This window comes from Elephantulus edwardii, unplaced genomic scaffold (assembly GCF_000299155.1).
Source record: "Elephantulus edwardii isolate Elephantulus edwardi_28Jun2011 unplaced genomic scaffold, EleEdw1.0 scaffold00176, whole genome shotgun sequence".
Lineage (NCBI taxonomy): Eukaryota > Metazoa > Chordata > Mammalia > Macroscelidea > Macroscelididae > Elephantulus > Elephantulus edwardii.
Genome location: NW_006399926.1, coordinates 2,699,229 through 2,719,053, shown reverse-complemented (window position 1 = coordinate 2,719,053; position 19,825 = coordinate 2,699,229). Strand labels below are relative to the sequence as shown.

The 19,825-nt window shown below is 43.8% G+C and overlaps 1 protein-coding gene across 1 annotated transcript; it reads left to right on the top strand.

Annotated features, from left to right (window-relative positions):
• On the top strand, positions 1-6,007 carry LOC102861104 (sorting nexin-5-like). Its single transcript, XM_006895915.1, has 2 exons — positions 1-55; positions 5,508-6,007. Exons 1-2 carry the CDS (start codon positions 1-3, stop codon positions 6,005-6,007), a joined length of 555 nt encoding a protein of 184 aa, XP_006895977.1.
• The last annotated feature ends 13,818 nt before the right edge of the window (positions 6,008-19,825 follow it).

The following is a 19,825-nucleotide window of genomic DNA, read 5'->3' as shown; positions in this document are numbered from 1 at the left end:
ATGGTCTGCATGTGGCCTGTCAATGGGTCGGGCAGCCCTGAGCAACAGGCAGGGGGTGAGGAAAAAGAGGATAACAGCCCCAAAGATCCAAGCAGGACAGGTGCCCAGCTTCATATGCAACCACTCCCCATGCTCCAAACACACACAATCTGACACCCTAGGTTGCTATGCAAATAACCACAGGGAGGCTGCTGTAAATCCCACATGCATCGGTGAAGCCCCATCACATTCTGGTCCCATACTGGGCATATTTAGTAAGCCTATCTCCATGGTGCTGGAGCTGAATAGAGGGTAGTGGGGCATCAGGAAAGTAGTTTGTTATGCAACAATGAATATTTTTTTAAAAAGTTAACTGGGAGGTGGGTAGGAAAATGTGCAACAATGAATGAATGAAAATCCATTTTTTTTCTGTAAACTTTTGTTAAAATCACAATTAAAAAAAAGAGTTGTCCACCCAAGCAGATATATGCACACCCATTTTTACTGCAGCTTTGTTTGCAATAGCAAAGAGTTGGAAATAACCCAAGTGCCCATCAACAAAAGAATGGATAAAGAAGCTCTGGTATATTCACACAATGGAATACTATGCAGTGTTGAAAAACAAGGAGCTCATGAAATATTATGCAAAATGGATGACCCTGGAGGATGTTATGCTGAGTGAAATATCTCAGTCACAAAAGGACAAATATTGCATAGGGCCACTGCTGTAAAACTAGACTGACATCAGGGTTGAGGGAAGACAGAAAAGGAGGGGAGGAATGATGTATATTGTATTGAAACAGTTGAGGGAGAGAACTATTTAAAAGGGACATATGCATGGGTATTCTTGTCATTACAGAAGTCCAGAGTGAAGGCTGCACAGTGGAGAGGACTTTTCTTTTCAAGGAGAAGAGTGAATTAGGGGGAGTGGGTGGGCAGGGAGAAAAGTGCAACAATGAATAACTGGAAACCCTACGTTTCTGTAAACTTTCATTAAAATTATTTTTTAAAAAAGTAAAAAAAAAAGGTTGTATGAAAAGAAAAATACCAAGGCAAAAACAAACAAACAAACAAAAAGTAGTTTGGGTACAGGCAGGCTTCACAGAGGAGGTAACGTGGGGGAGGAGCCCAATCTACCCTAGCACATAGGGGTGCGCACACACACACACACACACACACACACACACACACTTAGATGTATTCACACACTCAAGCACACACATGCACGCTCACGCACACATGTCCACACACATGTCCTGCCTCTGTTAGGCAGGGTTCTGGACAACTTAGAATTTAGACCCACTCACTCAGGTTGGGGCGGCGGGTGGTAGGGGCGGGATGAGAAGGGCGGCCTGGCAGCCTGCCCAGTGAGCTGCCCGCGGGGCCGGGGCCGGGGAGACCCGCTCTGAGCCAGTGCCTGGCGCCCCCTGCGCTCCCTCCGCTCAGCCTGGGGCGGGAGCCACTCGGAGCGTTGATTTCCTCTTCTGCGAACAGCGATAACTCCAAGGGGAGGGCGCAGTGAGATAAAGTCCCGGGAAGCGACGTGCGCGACGCACGAAGGGACAGTACAAAACTGTTGCTTTTGTGCACTTGCTTAGCCTAAGGAATCAGACAGTCTGAACAACACGACGCAAAAAAAGTCACCAAAACCAAACCCCCTCTGCCGTGCATGCAGTCCTTCCTGACTTGTAAAGAGCCTGTAAGACCGAGGAGAAAAGCTCCGCGGGATTCCCAATATCGGAAAAATTCATGGAGGCAAATTGCCTCTTCTTTCTCTCCAGAGCCACGAGTGGATCCTGACCTCCCACCTTTAGATTAGTCGTCGAGAGCTTAACCATCACACCACCAGCCCGTTATCTGTGATGGTATTTTCAAACTCCCAAATTACTTGTGCAAAATGCGCTTATTTTTGTAAATTTGAACCCACCAGCTCTGCTCCGTGGGAGAAAGGTGGACAATCACCTGCCCGAGCGATTTACTGCTTCTAAAAAGCCGCTGGAGGGTCAGCTCCGGTCTCTCTGACTTCCCAACAATAGAAATTCCATATGAAGAGTTCTGTTTGTGCACGCCTTTCCCTGAACTGCCTGGAATTTGCTTACGTGAGGAAATGGGCTAAATAGGAGTTGCCTGTCCGCACAGGAGGAGATGGAGGCAGAGGCTAGGTGGGGCTCAAGTTTGTCTTTTTCCTGGAGTCTTCTGAGGAGGGAGCTCACATTTTGCTGTCTTCTAGTCTCTTTTGCAAAAGCATTCCTTTCACTTGGGTCCTGTGTCCAGGGATAGCTACCATCTTCTCTCCTAGACTCATTCTGTCTCCTGTTTGAATGCAGAGCCTCCTATACCTGTGGGTGAAGCTGAGGATGTTATTAGAATTGAAACTAAGGCGAGGCCCTTTCTCCTAGGGAAGCTGGGAGGCATATGCTCTGCCATAGGTCGCTGCTCTTACTTAGCATGGATGAGATGCCACTCAGTCCTGCACCATCGCCACAATCACTCGCATGCTCCAGCCCATTGTTGCCTCTTTTGGGCCAACCCATTTCAGCAAGAGTCTCTTTCACCCTCATTGGACCTTGACTTTACCCAACATGATGTGTTTTTCCAGGATAGATCCCTCCTAGAGCACACAGGCTGAATCCACCAGCTGCCCTGTGGGAGGACATCCAATCTCCCCCTGTGTGATTTACAGCCTCTGAAAACTCCCTGGAGGGTCAGGTATGAGTCTTTCTAACTCAATGGAACACAACAGCAATAAGAGCAAATGAGTTAGACAAAGTTCTGTTGTGATCCATTATATTTTCATTTGCTAATTTTTGGAAGTAGTTAATCAAAACTCTTCCTATTGTTGTTAAGTGCCTTTGAGTCAAGAGCCATTCATAGTGACCCAATGAACAAAAGATCCAAACACCATCCTCTCCTGTGCCATTCTCACAATCTCTGACACACTCAAGCCTATTGCTGCAGTCACCACATCAACCCACCTGATCAAGGATCTTCCTCTCTTTCACTGCCCCCCACCTTTCCAAGCATGATGTCCCTCTCCAAAGAATAACATCTCCTAGCAACATGCACAAAGATGAAACTTTATACCATCTTTGCCTCCAAGGAACACTCTGGCTGGACCTTCTCCAAGACATATCTGTTCATTCTTACTCATGGAATCGTCAACACCCTTCTCCAACACCAGAGTTCAAAGGCATAAATTCTTCTTCTGTCATCCTTAGTCATTGTCTAGTTCTCAGATGCATACATAGCAAGTAATTAAAAAGACCATGGCCTAAATCAGGTGAACCTTAGTCTTCAGCCTGATATCATTACTCCTCAATAATTCGGAGAAATTCCTGACCACAGACTTTCCCAGTGCAATAAATTTCCTGATCTCCTGACTGACTGCTGGTACCAAGTGCATCGATTGTGAATCCAAGTAAGATGAAGTTGTTGACAGTCTCAGTCTTTTCTCTATCCATTATGATATTGCCTATCAGCAAAGGAACACTGCATAGTTTAATATTAGGAAAGGTGTGTGTCAGGATTTTACCTTTTCTACATTGTTGTTGTTGGTATGTGCCATCGAGTCGCTTGCGACTCCTAGCGACCCTATGAGCTCTAAACGCTGTTCTATCCTGTGCCAACCTCGCCATCTCAAATGCACTCATTCCCACCACTCCAGTTACAGAATCAATCCATCTCATCGAGGGTCTTCCTCTCCTGCGCCATCCCTCCACTCTCCCAAACATGATGTCCCTCTCTAAGGACCAGTCCCTCCTTGCAACATGCCCAAAGTATGTTAGATGAAGCTTCAGAATCCTTGACTCCACGGAGCATTCTGGCTTCACCCTCTCCAGGACACACCTGTTTTTTTCTCCTGGCAGTCCATGGTATATTTAACACTCTTTTCCAGCACCACAGCTCAAAGGCATCAATTCTCCTTCTATCATCTCTATTCACTGTCCAACTCTCTGACGCACGCAATTGCGAAGACTATAGCCCCGATCAATTTAATTTATATGATGAGCAAATTATTCGAGAAGCTGGAACCTGAAGTGGCTAGTGGTCATGGTACCAGCCTCAGGGAGAAAGGTGACCTGAGAAAATGAAGCTGACATGTGGTGAAGAGTGAGACAGGGAACTGGAGAGTAGAGATAGAGGGAGTGTCAGGAGCAAGGGACCCTTAGAGGCCTGGTGAGCCTTGAGGGCCAGTGCCTGCCCTGCCATGGCCACACACTCTGATCTCTTCATGGACAGAGGAATGTTTTTACTCCTACGAACAAATGCATTCTGCTGACAAGCCCCCTAGGGAGCTCTGGTGACTTAGTGGTAAGCAATCGTGCTGCCAACCCAAAGACACACAGTTCAAAGCTACTAGCTGCTTTGCAGGAGAAATACATGCAGTCTTTTCTCATGCGATTTGCCACCTCTGAAAACCCACTGGAGGGTCAGCAACCAATCAGTTCCAACTAGATGGTACACAACAAGAAGAAGCAGCCATCTGGTCCCCAAGGAAGGACAGTGGTAGGGTTGGTTGTGTGTGGACCGTCCTTGGGGTGAGTCAGGAATGAGAGCAGCAGTCTCCTGTGGTATGGAGAATGTTACTTTCGCCGCATTCATGTTCTGAATCTGTAACTTCAGTTTATCACTGACATCTAGGACCTCAACACAAGGAGTAACTATTAGTCTGTTCTATAGAGGAAGAAGCTTCAATCTCAGGAGCTCCCCAACCTCAAAAAGTTCTGGCACTTGAGTTGAGCAGGACTCATAACAACCCTATTAACAAAAGGCCTGAAGCCTTTCTGGAAGCAGGAGTGGCATCCACTTCATAAACATGCCTCCGGAAAATATGAAACTGAGTGGAGGATCACTTAAAGCAAGACCCTCAACAAGATGAGTCGACCCACTGGTCATAACAGTGGGCTTTAGCATATCAGAATGACACAGCATAGGGCAAGATTCACATCCATTGTTAATAGGATCACTGTGAAGCACCTAACAACAATTAGACCATTCCAACAGTACTATGAATGGACCCCCAAGCATCTGAAGAGATTTTTCCCACAGCTTACATCTAGAAACCTCTCTCAAAACAGTGACTTTATTTTAAAGCTAAGATCTGTGTCTGTGGACCTGAATGTCGATCCTTCACTTCAGATTGACATACCTGATGCACTCAGTGAGAGAGATAAGGTCAAGTTTACAGTACACACAAAGACCACTCTATCTACATTTCAAAACCCAGAGTTTTCTGTTACCAGGCAACATGAAGTCTTTGTGTGGCTACATGACACTCTTATTGAAACAACAGATTATGCTGGACTTATTATCCCACCTGCTTCTACAAAACCTGACTTTGATGGTCCTCGAGAGAAGATGCAGAAATTGGGAGAGGGTGAAGGATCAATGACCAAAGAAGAATTCGCCAAAATGAAACAAGAACTAGAAGCCTAAGTGTTAGGCGGAAAAATACCAAGGAAGTGTTTGGTGGTTTTTTCAAGAATGTGGTGAAAAGTGCTGATGAAGTCCTTTTTTCTGGAGTTAAGATGTTGCAGATGACTATATTCATACTTCAGCCTCCCTACATAGCCTGGCTTTAGAAGAGCCCACAGTCATCAAAAAGTACCTTTTGAAGGTTGCTGAGCTGTTTGAGAAACTTAGAAAAATAGAAAACCGAGTCTCATCAGATGAAGATTTAAAGCTGACTGAACTTCTCCGATACTACATGCTCAACATAGAGGCTGCAAAGGATCTCTTATATAGACGTGCCAAAGCCCTCATAGACTATGAGAACTCAAGCAAAGCTTTGGATAAGGCCCGGTTAAAAAGCAAAGATGTCAGGTTGGCAGAGGCACACCAGCAGGAATGCGGCCAGAAATTTGAACAGCTTTCTGAATCTGCAAAAGAAGAATTGATCAGTCTCAAACGGAAACGAGTGGCTGCATTTCGGAAGAATCTAATAGAAATGTCTGAACTAGAAATAAAGCATGCCAAGAACAATGTTTCTCTCTTACAAAGCTGTATTGACCTGTTCAAGAACAACTGATCACCTTTATTCTGAATGAAGTAAAGGAAACAAGGAATGTGAAAGCCAGCAGCATTACTTGCATATCAATCATTAGCCATGGAAGATTTATTTAGTTTAAAATGACCTGAATAAAAATATTTTGATTTCTTAAAAATCTTAAAAAAAAAGTTCTGGCACTAACTCTGAGGTCCCTGAGTGACCCTGGGTCTACAGGGTTGGGCCCACTCGGTGGCTGCTCGGACACCAACCCAGGGCAGCATGAGCACAGCTCTCTCTTGGGCTAGACATGGGTAGAGCTGTGGGGTTTTTGAAAGTGAGATAGAGAGAGAAAACGTGCAGGACACAGACATACCTCTCTGCTCCACACTCACCAATGTCCCCGTCACTCAGGGTAAAAGCCAAAGTCCTCTGGGGAGCTTCGAGGCCTCAGCACCTCTCAGAGCTTCTCCTCTTCCTGCTTCTCGATTGCTGTTTCTCAAACAAGGCAGACAACCTCCTGCCTCAGGGAGGGCCTTGGCACTTTACACTCCCTCCCAGAGTTATATCCTCTCCAAATCTATTAAATCAAAACAAATCACCCAAGAAGCTGGACATTGTGAAGACGAGCGTGGCATTAGGATGGGAGGAAGGCTCATCAACAGCCTGCTTTATGCAAATGACACAACCTTGTTTGCTCAAAGTGAGGTGGTCCTGAAGCACTTCCTGCAGGGGATCAAGGATTGCAACATTCAATATGGATTGCATCTCAATATCAAGAAAACAAAAATCCTCACGTCTAGACCAATAGGTAACATATGATAGAGGAGGGGGAAAGGATTAAAATTCTCAACAATTTAATCTTGCTTTGATCCATAGTCAACATCCTTGGTACCAGCAGTCAGGAGATCAGGAGACATATACCACTGGGAAATCTGCTATCAGGGATCTCTCCAAAGTTTTAAAGAGCAATGATGTCAGCCTAAAGACTAAGGTGTGCTGAATTCAGGCCACAGGTTTTTCTTCACCTGCTGTGCAGCTGAGAGCGGAACAATGAAGAAGGATTACAGAAGAATAGCTGCATTTGAGTTGTGGTGTTGGATAAGGGTACTGAATATTCAACGACTGCCAAAAGAACACACAGATATGTTTTGGAGAAAGTGCAACCAAAATGTTCTTTGAATGCAAAGTTAATGAAACCTCATCTCACGTATTTTTGAACTTGTTATTGTTAGGTACCATCAAGTCGAGTATGACTCACAGTGACCCTATGAGCAGATCTGAACCCTGTCTTATCCTGTGCCAAACTCACAATCTCTGACACACTTGAGCTTGTAGCTGTAATTACTGTATCCTCTCCTTCACCATCCTCTGCCTTTCCGAGCACAATGTCTCTCTCCAAGCAATAGCCTCTTCTAGCAACACACCCAAAGTATGTGAGATGAAGCTTCACCATCTTTCCCTCCAAGGAGTACTCTGGCTGCAACTTCATTACATATCCGTTAGTTCTTTTGGCAGTCTATGGGACATGTTGATAAGAAATCCAAGTTCTCTATGAGCTTTCATTAAAATCTCAATTAAACAAGAAGAGAGGCTATTCCTTGGAAAAGGACATCATGCTTGGAAAGGCGGAGGGGCAGCAAAGAAGAGGAAGACCCTCAGTGGGATGGATTGTCTGTGGCAATGGACTGTGGCATGTTGGGATGTTGAGGGCGGTACAGACTAGGACAGAGTTCAGATCGATTGTCCGTGGGGCCTCTACTCGCTGGTGCTTAACAACAGTTTATAGAGAGCGCACCTCCCTAGATAGCCATCTGCCTAAGAAGTTTTTTCCTCTGATGTGGCCTAATCAGTGAGGCCTCTGAACATTCTAATTAAAACTGCCCTTTGCACTCCTTCCTGTTCCACTTTCATAGGTTTTACTTGTTAAATGTGTTTCCCACTCCTTACGCAGAATGCTAATTCCACAAAAGCAGACGGGTTTTGGCTCAATAGGTACTCTGTAAAGGAATAATGAATGAATGATGATGAGCCGTGTGTGTTCTTGATGTTATTCAACAGATCAGCTGTAGCTTCTCTCAGATACAGACCCGCATGTCCATTGACCAGCCTTTCACCAAGGCGGGGATCACACTGCACTCAGCAACCCCCTCCCCTTCCAATCACTATTACAGCCACGCAGCCTTCTCCCAGTTCGTGCCTCCTCTGCTTGCCTGCTCTTTGTTCCTCCCTGGAACCAGGCGATCCCTGCCTCTCACATCCAACATCAGTCAACAAAACCTGTAGACTGCAAACATCTGTTAAGTCTTATCCTTCTCATTTCCACTGGACTGGGACCAGCCTCTGTTCATCCATTACAGTTTCTTCCTGCCTGAGGTCTCCATCTTTGATAGGTTCCTACCTGCACAGGAACTTTCCACTGCGGTCAAAGTTGCCTGCCCTGAAACCTGGTCTAGTTAGGCTCCTCTGATCAAAGACTTTGCTGATTTTTCTGGATATCCAAAGACTTACCACATCTGGCCTGATCTCCCCTTTCTCTACTCCACCAAAACCTCCTTCTATCTCCTAAACTTGACTTGCCATGGCTTTCCACATGCTGTTTCCTATGTCTGACTTTTCTTCTCTGTGAAACAAAATTCCTATCCAAACTTCCAGCTTTCACCACCTCTCTGGAATTACTAGATGAACTCTCTTCTTTCTTTTATTTAGTTAAACACACCCATATCTACAATCACCATCAAGTTTTACAGGAATTTAAAGTGGAGCGGCCAGGTCCATGTGCTTCCTGATGTGCGACACTAGACATGTGTACTCAGAACAATCCTGATTCTAATGATGCCTCAGATTTAACAAGCGGTTAGCCGGAAACATGGGGCAGAAGAACCAGCTCAACAAAAACCTGAAGATGCAATCAGCCAATCTGCAAAGTGGACAATTCTACAAGCAAATGACTCAGCTTCAGTAACAATTAACTGGCGTGGTGGGGGAAAAGAGGGAAGAAGAAATTGTTTATTTATAAAACTGTTTAAGACACATACCAGCCAAAGGTATGAATGTCAGGTCATACATTAGGACTTGGAATTGAAATAAACAATTAACAAACACATTTTGGAGACACATTTGTACATAATTAAGTATTATACAATGACTTCTGTAACTTCATGAGGGAGAAGGAGACTCAGGATTGGCATCAACAGCCCAAAGCTGCTTCCTGTGAGGTGTCAGACATCCCTCCACCCCCTACTCTTTCTTACCAATCCTGACACCTGGGTTTGATAATTCATTGTAGTGGTCACAGAGAACTCACAAACCATACTCAGAGGACTTATAAAGTAAACAATGAAATGTAATTAAGGTTCAGGAACACCCAAGGATACAGTTCTTCAGTCAAGACAGTCCCTTCTCAGGCATGCCGTCTCTGACACTTATTGATAGAGCTATATAGAGCTTTGTAACACTTGCCCAAGTAAGGCAGAGGCCCTGAGTATCGCCTCAGTCTAGCCTCTGCCCTGCTTGGCAAAGTTTTTTTAGCTCTTCTAATAAGTGCCTAGGGAGCTCTAGTGGAATAGTCTATAGGGAACTAGGCTGCTAGTTAAAACCAAAGCTGTGTTTTTCTCACAGTTCAAAACCATCAGTGGCTCAGTGGGAGAAAGATGGACAATCTCCTCCCAAAAGATTTACAGCTTCAGAAACCCAGTGCAAAGTCAGCTATGAGTATGTTCCCACTATGTGGCAATAAGAGTAATAAGTGCCCAGAGGCATTTCACTCCACCAGTAATCCAGTGGGCCCCAGCTCTAGCTCTGTGGAATGAAAATCTAACCTTACCAACTGCCCAGAGTCACCTTACTCTGCCAGCAAACCCCTTGTCCAAAGGTGCTCCATTTGCTCACTCTGTGGGCTGGGAAACGCACCATGCTGTCTCCTATCTGTTGTCTGCCAGTCTTCCCTATGTGGTCTCCTGCTGCTATGTCTTTGCTACCACTTTTTACAGCCAACTCTCACTCTATCTTCTGGTCCAAGGACATTCTCAGTGCAGGAATCCTGAGTCCAAAGGACACATTCTGCTTTTCTCTTGGTGGTTGTAAAGTCCCCATTTTCTGCATCTGTTGTTGTATATCATTTGCAACCCATAGTGAACCTGTGTACAATAGCCTTGAAACTTGCTTTATCCTGTGCCAACTTTACTGTCTCTGACACATCTACCCTAATTACCCCATCACTGAATCAATCCATCTCATCCAAGGTCTTCCTCTTTTGCGCTGTCCCTCCAAACTTCCAAGCATGATGTCCTCTCCAAGGACTGGTCCCTCCTTGCAACATGCCTAAAGTATGTCAGACAAAGCCTCAGAATCCTTGCCTCCAAAGAGCAGCCTGGTTTCACCCTCCCTCTCTAGGTTGAACCTGTTTGTTCTCCAAGCAGTCCATGGTATATTCAATACTCTTCTCCAGAATCACTGCTCAAAGGCATCAATTTTCCTTCTATCCATCCTTAGTCATTGTCCAGCTCTCTGACATATAAGAAGCAATTATGAAGACTATGGCCTGGATAAGGCACACCTTAGTTTCCAGACTGATATCATTGCTCTTCAGTACAATGAGAGGTCCCTGATAGCCGACTTTCTTAATGTAATTAGTCTCTTGATTTCCTGGCTGCTGGTACCAAGAGTATTGATTGTGGAGCCAAGTAAACGGAAGCTGTTAACAATCTCAATCTCTTCACCATCTATCATGATGCTGCCAATTGGGCCAGTGGTGAGAATCTTTGTTTTCTTGATACTGAGCTTCAATCCATATTGAAAGCTGCAGTCCTTGACCTTCTGTCACAAGTGTTTCAGGTCCTCCTCAGTTTTAGCAAGCAGAGTTGTGTAATCTTGCATAACACAGGTTGTTGATGAGTCTACCTCCAATCCTGATGCCACATTCCTCCTCATACAGCCCAGCCTCCTAGATGATCTGTTCTGCATATATATTGAAAAGTTATGGAAACAGCACCTAGGATGACTTATTTTAAGTGGAGCAGGATGGCAAAACTGACCAATACCCTCATTAGTGTCACACACACTTACTTAGGTAATCCAACTTCCACAAGGGTGCTGTGCAGCTTAGTTACATGATTGTCAAGCTACCTAAGTCTCTTTGGTGGGCCACGGTGCTTTATTTTCATAGTCTCACCTAGTCATTTGGTAGAAGTCGCAAAGTTTATAACTGGCAGGGCCATATTAAGTAATTTACTGCACTGCACAGATAATTTTAATGAATTAGCACTAATTTTCTGTGTTGTATCTTAAAAACTTTCTTATCTATTTTCGGGGGGGAGGAACCCAAAAAACCTTTCTTATCTATTAGAGAGAGTGTTCTGAAGTGTTTATAAGTACAATAATAGTGATGGAGATTTTTCCTGAAATACTTTAGGGGTGTGTGTGAAGGAATAGTAGTGGTGAGTGTGAGAGGAAGGGATATCAGGAAGGAGAGATAAAACTATGAGGATAAAATGTTGGCAGTTGTGAAATCTAGGTGACAGGTTGGCAGTTGTGAAATCTAGGTGACAGGTGCATGGAGGTTCATTGGTTGCTTTATTTTTTACTATGTTATAAAGAAGGAAAAAGAAAAATAAATCTCATACAGATTGAATGTTGGACTAGATGTTATAGTGTATTCTGGGGAAATAACAAAATGTCTCCCTGTCTTTAAGAAGTCCCAAGTGGTGGGAAGATAGACAAAAACTCAAGCAATATCTGAATCTGGTAATCATTGTTATGACTAGAATGGGCTTAGTAGGTAAATATGCTTAGAGGACACTTAGCCACCAGAGAAGCTTTGCAGTGAATTACTTACAATGGACCATAAGGGGGCACCTGGGTAAGATTTCTTGGTCTGGAGAGAGACAGACCAGAGGGACATTCCACTGTGGTTTAGTCAGGGGGCAGGTCATTCATTTCTTCATTATTCCCCTTGACCTTGGTCTGGGCCTGACATCCCAGCCTCCTTAGTGAGAAAAAGGGCAACATATATTTATTCTAACTATTTCCTGCTCAGCAGGAGCAAAGATCTGGGGCTCAGAAGCTGGATTGGGTTGGCCCAGGATCAATAATAGTCAGGGGAGAATATGGATGTCACAGCAGCTGCCTCACTCTTAAGTTTGTCATTTCTTTTATCCTGTGAAGAATTGAAAAAGGCAGGGAGCGATTAGTAACTACATGAAGGGCTTGGGATCTGAGCGAGGTGAAGAGTAGTGGGGCCTACCATTTGAGAGGTGTAGTAGGTCTGCTCAGTGAGAGGAGCATGTTTGGCCTGGGAAAGGTGATGTTAATGGGGGTTACTTATGACTTTAACCACTGTGGGGGTAGTTAGGATGACTGTGTAAGGTCTGCGTGTGGTTGAAGAGGTTTGAGTGCACACCGTTTGATGAGGACAGTGTCTCCTGGGGCAACTACAGCTGTCTGATCTAGGTTTTCAGGTGAAGATCTGGGCATGCAGTGGTCTGCATGTTCCCAAAGTAATTGTCTAAGGAGGGAAAAATAAGGAAGGTATGTGAGGGAAGCCGAATATCAAATTTAAAATAGTAGACCAAATGCTGTATCAGGAAATGAGGGAGGCTTAATAACAGCTGAAGGTCACCTTGTGGTACTAAGGTGTTCCCTAAGAGTCAACATTGTTCTTAGTTTGTATCAACTGAATCCCTCCCTCCTGAGATTAGCATAAAGAGAAAAGACTTCACCATTTTCCTTTGTTTTTGTTTTGTACTTCCTTATGATTTTACTTTGTTTACCTTCCTTATGGTGCTGGAGAAGGGTACTGAATGTGCCATGGACTGCCAGGAAAACAAACAGATTCATCTTGGAAAGGATTAAACCAAGCTGCTCCTTGGAGGCAAGGATTCTGGGGCTTCGTCTGACATACTTTGGACATGTTGCCAGGAGGGACGGGTCCTTGGAGAGGGACCTCATGCTTGGGAGGGTGGAGGGACAGCGCAGGAGGGGAAGACCCTCTATGAGATGGATTGATTCGGTGACTGGGGTAATCGGGATGGGTGTGTCAGAGGCAGTGCGGTTGGCGCAGGATAGAGCAGGGTTTAGGGCTGTTGTGCATAGGGTCGCTATGAGTCGGAAACGACTCGACGGCACATAACAACAACAACAACAACAACAACACCTTCCTTATGATTCTAAATAAATACTCAGAGAAGCATGGCTTGGGTCCTTCAGTCATGGGAACTGTTGGCTCCCTGTTTTTCACACTTTCTGTTCTATATCATTCCTGGTAGTCTGTCTCATTATTAATAATTATAAAAGTACTTTACCCTTGGTCTGCAACAGTATGATTGTAAAAGAGGGGCTTCACTGGGTAGGTTATGGTTGAGCAGAAATGGTCAGCCATACATCAGCTCAAAAGGGCTCAGAAAGGATGACGAACGAGGTTTTGCTCGAATACTGGCTAAGGAAATAGGAAGTAAGTTGCTGCTTTCCACATTCTGTTTATGGAACTACAGCATAGACTGCTTAATGGTAACTTTCAGAGATCAAACAAGAAGTGCTGTCAACAGAGTATAGTCTGGATTAGGGATGGGTTGGTCAGATAGGGAGGAAACGAAAGAGCCCATATCTTCAAGGACTGCAGGGCAGCTATAGTCATAATAAGTCCAGGTGTTTACTGGAAGTGGGGTGGACGGGTTGAGGGACGGTGATTGAGAGATGCTAATATCAGGGTTCTCAAGAAAAAATTAGAGTTCCTGTATCTGCGGATTGGGGGAGGAAGTAAAGATAAGAGGTGGTGGGAAAGCAAGTCTTGAAGAAGACTCGCAGAGGGCTACAATGGACCTTCTAACATACAACTCAGCAATCCTATGAAAAACAGCTCTGAACCTTTTTCTATCCTGAGCCAATCCCACCATCTCAGACACACTTGACCCATTGCTACAGTTAATGTGTCAATTCATATCATTGAGGGTTTTCTTCTCTTTTTTTTTCCCCCCCTCTTCTTGTCCCTGCCTCTTTTGAAACAGTCCCTCAGTAAGGACTATCCACTTAGCTTTGTATCCAAAGACGAAATTTGTAGGTGAAAGGAGTTAGGAGTTAGCCTTCGTTACAGACTGGTTCATTTCAGGGTCGAAAATATGGAACGCTTCACGAATTTGCGTGTCATCCTTGCGCAGGGGCCATGCTAATCTTCTCTGTACTAACCCTCTACCTTTTGAAGTATGGTGTCATTCTCCAATAACTGGCCTCTCCTGATAACATATTTGAAGTATGTGAGACAAAATTTCATCCTCTTTGCCTCCCAGGCGTACCCTGGTTTCACTTTCTCCGGAACAGACCAACCTGCTTGTTCTGTTGGCAGTCCAGGGGATAGTCAATATTCTTCTTCAACACTACAACTCAAAGACATCAATTCTTCTGTCATCCTTGGTCATCATTGTCCAGGTTTCAGATGCATAGCAAGTGATTGAAAAGATCATGGCCTGAATCAGGCACACTTTAGTCTTTCAACTGACATCATTGCTTCATAGTACTTTGAAGAGGTCCTTGACAGCAGATTTTCCATATACAATCCATATTTTTATTTTCTGTCTGCAGGTGCCAAAGGTGTTGCCTGTGGATCCAAATAAAATAATGTAGTTAACAACCTCAATCTTTTTTTTCTCCATCTATCAAGATGCTGCTTTTTGGACCAATCATGAGAATTTTTGTTTCTTGATATTGAAATGCAATCCATATTGAAGGCTGTAGTCTTTGATCTTCTGTAGGAAGGATTTCAAGTCTACTGACTTTCATGAGAGAGCAGGCTTGTGCCATCTACATAATTAATGGAGGTTGTTGGTGAGTCTTCCTCCAATTCTGATGCCGCACTATTGTTTGTAAAGTCAAGTTCTCAAATAATCAGTTCAACATTTCGATTGAAAAGGTATGGTGAAAGAATACATTCCTGATACACTCCTTTCTTGATTTTGAGCAATGCAGTGGTTCCTTGCTATCTTCAGACAACAATTTCTTGGTCTAGGAATAGATGTCACATGAACATAATCAAGTGTTGTGGAATTCTCATTATTCTCAGTGTTCACAATAATTTGTTGTAGTCTTTGTATAGTCGATCAAAACACACATAGACATCCTTCAGTCTCTACTTTCAGCCAAGATCCATCTGACACCAGCAAAGACAACATCTTCTAAATCCAGCTTGTATGTCTCGCAGTTCTCTGTTTTCCTGGCCGTTTTTTGGATAATCTTCAGGAAGCTTTTGCTTGTATGTGACTATGCAAATAAGGTGATTGTGGCTTACTGAGGGGATTGTATCATACAAATAAGGTGCATTGAACAGGGTTGTTAATATTATGTATCAGCAAATCCACTACAACTCTATGAACTACACATCTGAACCTTGCCCTTTCCAGTCTCATCCTCACCATCTCTGTCTACCCTTCAGTTTATTGTTACAGTCACTGTATCAATCTTTCTCATTGAGTGTCTCTCATTCTTTCTCTGATCCTTCACTTTTCTTAGCATGATCTCTTTTTCCAACAGTCAACACTCTTGGCACCAGTAGCCAGGAAATTAAAAGGTGCATTGCCATGGGAAAGTCTGCTGTTAGGGACCTCTCCAAAGTACTGAAGAGCAATGGTGTCTCTCTGGAGACTAAGGTGCATCTGATACAGGCCACAGTCTTTGCACTCACTTGTTATGCATCAGAGAGTTGGACAATGACTGGGGAGGATAGAAGGAGAATTGTTGCCTTTGAGCTGTGGTGCTGGAGAAGAGTACTGAATATACCATGGACTGCTAAGAAAACAAACAGATTCATCCTAAAGAGGGTTAAACCAGGCTGCTTCTTGGAGGCAAGAATTCTGAGGCTTCATCTGACATACTTTGGTCATGTTGTAAGGAGAGACGGGTCCTTCGAGAGGGACATCATGCTTGGGAGGGTGGAGGGACAGCGCAGGAGGGGAAGGCCCTCTATGAGGTGGATTGATTCAGTGACTGGGGTAATCGGGATGGGTGTGTCAGGGGCAGTGCGATCGGTACAGGACAGAGCAGAGTTTAGGGCTGTTGTACATAGGGTCACTATGAGTTGCAAGCGACTCAATGGCACATAACAACAACAACAACCCTTCCTGACAACATGTCCCAAGTATATGAGACAAAAAGTCTCACCATCCTTGCCTCTGAGGAGCACCTGGTTGCACTGCTCCCAAGATAGATGTGTTTGCTCTTTGGATGGTCTGTGGAACATTTAGTACTATTCTTCAAGATCTCATACAACTAAAAGGCATCAATTATTTTTCTGTCATCCTTATTTATTATCCAACTTTCAGATGCATAGTAAGCAACTGAAAATACCAAAACTTGGATCAGGTGCACCTTAGTCTTCAAGCTGACATCCTTGCTCTACAGTATTTTAGAGAAGTCCTTGACGGTATATTTTCCTATTGTGACTTCTTTTTATTTTTTTAAATTTTATTATTTTGTGTGTGTGTGTGTGTGTGTGTGTGTGTGTACCGTCAAATTAGATCTGACTGGTACAGGAGGAGATTGCCCCTCCTTCTCCAGCAGAGCATCTGGTGGATTCCAACCGCATATCTCTGGGATTGCAGTGCAGCTTCTTAGCACTAGGCCACCAGAGTTCCCTTGTGACAAAAAATCTTTTGATTTTTTGACTGCTGCTACAGCACGAGTGTTAATTGTAGATCCAAGTAAAATGAAATAATTGACACATCAATCTTTTCTCCATCTATCATGATGTTGCTTATTGGTCCAACAGTGAGAATTTTTGTTTTCTTGATGTTGAGATCTAAGTCTGTAGTCTTTGGTCTTCTTCATTAAGTGCTTCAAGTCTTCTTCAGTTTCTGAGAACAAGACTGTCATCTGCATAAAGCAGGTTATTGATGAGTCTTTCTCCAATCTTGATGCCATATACTTCTACACAGAGTCCAGCTTTTCAAATTATTTGTTCAGCATACATGCTGAATGTTTTTAATTGTTTTTGGTGAAACATTCTTCTAGGCTGTAGAGCCCTGGTCTGTACACTTGCTGTACAGAGAGGTAACTCATGGTTGCTGTGAAGCTGAACTCTGTGACAATGATGTGCCAAATGTGATAATGGTTACCCATGGTGGACAGTGTTTGGTCCACCAAAACTTTAAAACAAGCTTGAAAGCAGGAGTGGCATCCACTTCTGAAATAGCTTGCCTCTGGAAATCCTATGAACCTGGAGAAAGGACAAAAGTTTGACCAGTGTCCAGGTCTTTCATTCATAGGGTCACTATGAGTTGCCTACGACTCGATGGCACTTAAAAACAACAACAAAAACATACATATTGAATAGTTTTGTAGAAGAGATTCAACTCTGACACACACCTTTCCTGATTATAAATTATATAGTTTTCTCTTGTTCTGTTTGGATAACCACTTCTTGGCCTATGTAAAGGTTTTGTATAAACACAATTAAGTGTTCCGGTGTTGTCAGCTGAGGACAAGAGTAAAGAAAGAAAAGGGATACCAAAAAGGAAGGAGAAAACAGAGCATGAAGGCAGAGGGCAAACAGCTGAAAAAACTGAAGCCTTCAAACCACATCTTTCTGTAGCTTTATTGAGAATCACCATGAAGTAAATCACAAAAAAAAAACCCTTTTGGAAGTAAAGCTGAGTTTTTCTCTATTGTCAACCTTATGCTTATTTCAAGAGGGGGAGGTGTTAGTAAATATAATCCAAGAATTGTGAAGATGCCTTAAGTCTGCCTTGGTGCTTGACCACTGTGACCTGTCTCAGGGGGAATTCCAGCTAGTATTTACGCCTCCCTCATATCCTGATACAGTATTCAGTTAATTATTGAATTTAATTTGATATTTTACTTCCCACATTCTGAAATTTCCCTTGTAGAGGTTTGCTGATGTTGTTATGTTCTATCAAGGTGGTAGAATGGGAGGAGATTGCTCATTTTTCTTCGAAGGGGCAGCTGGTATAGTTGAACAGTGTGTCTTTGGGTTGGCAGCACAACTTCTTACCACTAGCCCACCAGAGCTCACTTGCAACTCAGGTATATGGAGCTCTGATAGGAGGTTGGTTTCTTTGTTTTCCACCAGGTTTAAAGGGAGACAACCCCAGAAGTGTAGAGAGTAGCCCTTGTTACCACCTACGCAAAAAGAGCTTAAAGCAGTGTAATTCTTTTTTCTCTTTTCAGAGTGATTCTTTTGGATCTGAGGTTCCTGTGTTGAGAGCCTCCAAGGCTCAGCAAAGAGAGTGATGTAACACTTGAGACAGCAAGAATGGGTGGCAGAGAAATGCAGCCACTGAATCAGGAGACCAGTGTGAGATAAGCAGTGGGTTTTCTTACCTACAGAGGGAGGCAACTAGAGTGCTTGAGGACGCACGCGGCCAGAGACTGAATGTCTTCAGGCTCTGGTGCGCAGGCAGAGTGGATGCCTATGTGCACTTACTGAAAGGGTTTATGAACTTTGTAACACTTGTGTGAACAGGACACAGGCTGGAGTGAGAGCCAAGAGCCAACAGCTGAGGATGAGACCTGCCTGCAGGTACAACTGAGAGAAGCTTTCCAGATTGAAGAATCTTGAGTTGTTCCTGACCTTAGCACACCCCATAGTTATGAGAATGGGCTGTGAATTCTATGTGACCATTGCAATGTAAACTCAAACCAAGCAGAAAAGGGTTGGCATGGAAAGGATGGCTCATATCAGAATCAGGAAAAAGTTTGGAGAGTGGACGTATTTTTTACCTCTACCACTTAAATGTCTGCCTTGGGCTGATGATATCCATCTTTTTTCCTTGCTCTTGGGAAATGAAAAGAGTTCTACAATGCCATTTTGACATTGTTTAGGATACAGCCGATCTTGACATGCTGCCTTTATTCTCTAGCTTTGCTATGACAGAAATACCACAAGTGGGTGTCTTCAACAAACAGAATTTAATGTTCTCACAGTTTAGAAAGCGGCAAGTCCAAGTTTTAGCCTCTCTTTCTCATTGCTGTTGACTCAGACTCAACTCATAGCTGACATTCCAGTGAGAGAAGCTGTAAATTGCATGGGAGGAGATTGCCCATATTTCTCCCACAAAGCAGCTTGTTGTTGTGTCCCATAGAGTCAGAACCAACTGACAGACCCTCCAGTGAGTATTCTGAGGCCATAAATCACACAGTTGAAGGTTGTCCAGCTTTCTCCCACGGAGCAGTCGGTGGTTGTGAACCACACTGTGTTGTGTTGGCAGTGCCATGCCTTACTGCTGAGCTGTTGGAGCTTCCTACAGGGCAGCTGGAGGGTTTAAACGCTTGCCTTTGTTTGGGTTGGCAGCACAACTGCTTACGTACTAAGCCACCACAGTATCCTCAGTTTTAGCCTAGAAGCTAAACATTTTGGCAAAAAAGTAAAATTTTAGCCAAGAATTTTCTAGTTCTAGAAGAAGACTTTCTGTCTCCACGAACTCTGGAAAAATGTCTTTGTCTCTTCTGAGCTTCTGCCTCTGGGTGCTCTTTGTTCAGCTTGCATTCCTCTTCCTCCACTCTGCTGCTTTGCTTGCTTGTTTAATCTCTCTCTCTCTTTTTTTTTTTTGTTTAATCTCTTTTATATCAGAAAGCAGATTAACTAAAAATGCACTGTACACTAATCTGCCTCATTAACATAACAAAAGCAACCCATTCCCAAACAGAATTATAACCACAAGCATGTTGTCGTTGTTGTTTTGTATCATGGAATCTGAACAGACCCATAGCTGATCCTCTGGCAGGTTTTCGGAGTCAGTAAATCACACGGGAGGAGACTGCCCATCTTTCTCCTGTAGAGCAACTGTCGAATTTGAATCACATACCTTTGGGTTGCAGCATAATTCCTTACCAATAAGCCACCAGAGTTCCCTACCA

What these genes read in the sequence shown, in the direction of transcription:
- LOC102861104 (XM_006895915.1), top strand. Translation starts at nt 1, where the DNA reads ATGGTCTGCATGTGGCCTGTCAATGGGTCGGGCAGCCCTGAGCAACAG. An exon ending in CCCTGAGCAACAGGCAGGGG is followed by an intron (nt 56 to 5,507) that starts GTGAGGAAAAAG and finishes TCTGGAGTTAAG; the next exon opens with ATGTTGCAGATGACTATATT.